General features: G+C 30.3%; 1 protein-coding gene across 1 annotated transcript in view; it reads right to left on the reverse strand.

Annotated features, from left to right (window-relative positions):
• Positions 1–3147, reverse strand: part of LOC111083493 (KDEL motif-containing protein 1-like) — a gene marked incomplete at its 5' end in the record, with an annotated part of 9720 nt that extends 6573 nt beyond the window's left edge. The window contains one exon of the mRNA XM_022380062.1: positions 2818–3147. Within this exon, the coding sequence (XP_022235770.1) occupies positions 2818–3147 (330 nt within the window). The remainder of the gene's footprint in view (positions 1–2817) is intronic.
• Between the last annotated feature and the right edge of the window lie 486 nt (positions 3148–3633).

Consider the following 3633-nt stretch of genomic DNA (forward strand, 5'->3'; position numbering starts at 1 on the left):
TGTGAGGAGGGTACTTTTATTTAAAATTGTGTTCTGTTATAAAGAAATGGTTGTTGCACATACCATTGATATTTTTCTAATTGTTTGAATCTTAAATACCCAAAGTGTGAAATTTGTGTTTTGGATTTTTCTTTGTGGTGCCATTCAATAGATGGCGCCACATTTCATAAACCTCAATCACCACTTCTGGCATTAAGATCTTGTTATATTTCACCACAACAGATGGCGCTATTTTATTTATCATTTTGGTCACATACATAGGTAGATATATAGATGGTCATGCCATTATTCCATTATAGTAAGACTGGGAACTGTAAAAAAAAATGATGACCAATTTTTTTTTCTTTCTTTCAAGCCCATAGAATGCCTTAGCCACAACTGGATTCTACAGGAACATACTCAACAACCATACAATTGTAGACCAGCACAGACTGGCCTTATTAGGATCTAATCTGAAGATAAATGTCAACCAAAATAGTATACAACCTCATGTTACAATACTTTCTAAGCCTACTTGTTCTTCAAACATTTAAATGCTACATATATATTGAACCAGTATCAGTTATAAAGCCACACAGCAGATACATACACTCTTTCTAATCTTGTGTCAGCAAAGACTTAATTTTGAAAACTGATGTGTTCAAATGGGTATTAAAAGTTTTTCAAAATGAGTTGCACAATAATATATAAAACCAAATAGGTATAATAATTAATATAAAACAGAACAGTGAACAGACCTTGGTGAGTTTAATCCTTTTTGTTTTGGTATTTGGATTCATATAAACAGTAGTAATCTTTCACTTAGATACGACCACCATGAGGCCTGCTTACCATGCCACCTTCAGAAGATTTGTTTTACTTATCATCCTCAAAATTCTAATTGTATCAGTTTTATGACGAGAATCACAATGCTGGCTGTGAATAGATGCTGTCGCTTATCATGTGCAACTGAAACTGTATAACATTGTCAGTGATTCCCCCAACATAAATATTTGGAATATTGAAGTTTGAATAGAGTTAGGAAAGAGTTGCAAGATGGAATACCAGGATTTTTGGAAAGAAGTTTATCAATGGGAAGCACTTTAGCATGTTCAAGAGAACAGTATTTCATTATTTCTTGAGGTAGTACACCTAATATTTTCTCGACTGTCAAATTTAATAAGAAATATGTAATCCCAGTATTGTTAAAAATAGCCTTTCATACTTTCGTACAGCTATGTTACATAGCACCACAATCCCAAAACAAATGTAAGGATTTTAATTTAGTTTTCTTAAATTATTCCTAATTTAATCAAAATCATTCTAAGCAAAACTCATAAAATCTGTTAATGATATTAGCAAAACAATTCTGGATGTACAGCTCCAATCCATGTGTATAACTCTCTAACTTAATGCACAAGAACGCTAACAGTATGCTTATTTTTGTTTTGGATAACCCACAACACATATCTAAACACTATTCCAATAGTACTGGTGAATAGAGAAAAATAAGATACTTTAGTTTACTATAACAGTGCCATTGGCAACAGTGTAACTTTCTCACTCATTTAATTTAGCCTTTAGTTGTTTTTGGTGTTTGGTCTTGTTGTCTGATATTTGTAATAAAATGTCTTAAAGAGCAATGAAAGTTATTATTTTCCTATACTGAAAATATATTTCCGCTTACACATATAACTATTCTCGTTCAGTGCTGCCCTCTTTATGCAAAATTTTTCTCACCTGCTACAAGTTTTGAACTCCCACATACCCCACGATCAACATGTTCTACTGCATCTCGCACCTAAATCATCATGAAATCCTCTGAAAATTTTTAAATTTCATTTGTGTAATCTCTAATACATCCTAAATAATTATGAAACGTTATTTTTCCATAAAACTTTATATTTTATCTGTTATTTTCTCTACCCTAACTCTATATATGAGGTTGGTTGACCAACCTTGTAACCACCAAATATTATTATTATTATTTATTTTATCTAATCTAACCTTATGTAATCTAAAATGTTTCTAATTTTTACGGTTTAATTACTTTTATAATGATAAATAAAGAATATACATGAAAAACAAGAAATAAAGTACTTACCTGGTACTTTTTTTTTCTGTTGACTGTCGATGTCACTTAACCCTGTTTTTTTCTTTTGTTTTTTTTCTGTTGACTGTCAATGTCACTTAACCCTGTTTTTTTATACTAACGGTACTACTGTACTAAATAATTTTTTATCTAATTAAACAACCCACCAAAGAACACAGAAGTATAACATGCAAAAAGCAGACAATAACCCATAACAATCACAGTTTTCCGGCTTTCTAAATTATGTGACAAGAGAACAAACGTCAGAATTCTCACACTAGGATAAATTGAGGATTTTTTTTAATATCACCTTATAAAATTAAGAATGTAAAACTTATATAATGTTAAAATGCTACATGTTTAGGCCAAGTTTATTTATATACCATAATAAGGAAATAGTTTAATTAATTTTGAATGTAACTCACTAAAACCCTCTGACATGCTCACAAAAGATGCTCATTATGAGAGTTAAACAAGAACATAACATTACATTCAGAAATATGGAAAGGAATTCACAAATATTATTACTGAATATTGAAAAACAACTTCCTGAAGTGCACATAACAAAAACTCAGTTTATATTGTCATACATTTTTCAAATTAAAAACCAAATAAAAGTTAGCTGTCTACAAAAAAACACCATTCAGAACTACCATCTATATTATAATTCTACAGTTTTTCAAACTGCCTTTCTTCTCCAACAAGGATTTTTAACTACACTCTTGTTAATGGCAAGAAATAGTTACCTGAAATAATACCACATGATAGCAGAACACTTCTTTTGGCAGAAGATGATCTAGAGCTAACTGTTGTGCATTCTTTGATATTCTTTGGGCCTCTGCATCATGGTTTTTAGCCCACTCAAGCTTCTTAATAAGATCTGAGAGGTCTTGTTTGAATGGGATGTAGTGAACCATAGGTTCCATCTGATGGTAGAAATGCTCATAATAATGAGATTCTTGTTTTAACACCACACCACTTCCTGCTAATAAGTAGGGGAGTCGGTAGGCTGCAACCGTACCATCAATATTGATCTGGTATTTATACTGTAATTGAAACAAAACCAAATATAAGTTATGAATATATTAAACAAAAAATAAATTTTCCCAAATTTCAATTTTTTCCCATCACCCACTACCCAAAGCCACTTCAATAATAGAATAATACAAGTTTTTAAAATTAATTACTATAAGATTTTGGTATATTATCATGGATCTGGAATAAAGATACATCAATAGAGAAGAGTATAGGATTTAAAAAGGTCACATAGTTTTTATATTAGCCAAAATATTATCACACAAATCCTGGAAAATTAAGATACTGAAAGAAAAAAAACAGTAAATAAACCAGAAGTCTTGATACGGAGAAACTAGTTTCGACACATTAGTGTCTCTTCAATCTCACATCAAACAACTTAATTAAACACATTAAAAGCCAAAATTTATAATTCTAATACGTTAAACACATTTAATAATAAAGATGTACAAAACTACATTATAAAACACATTTAATAATAAAGATGTACAAAACTACATTATAAAACACATTTACTAATAAAGATG

Source organism: Limulus polyphemus, unplaced genomic scaffold (genome assembly GCF_000517525.1).
Source record: "Limulus polyphemus unplaced genomic scaffold, Limulus_polyphemus-2.1.2 Scaffold9824, whole genome shotgun sequence".
Lineage (NCBI taxonomy): Eukaryota > Metazoa > Arthropoda > Merostomata > Xiphosura > Limulidae > Limulus > Limulus polyphemus.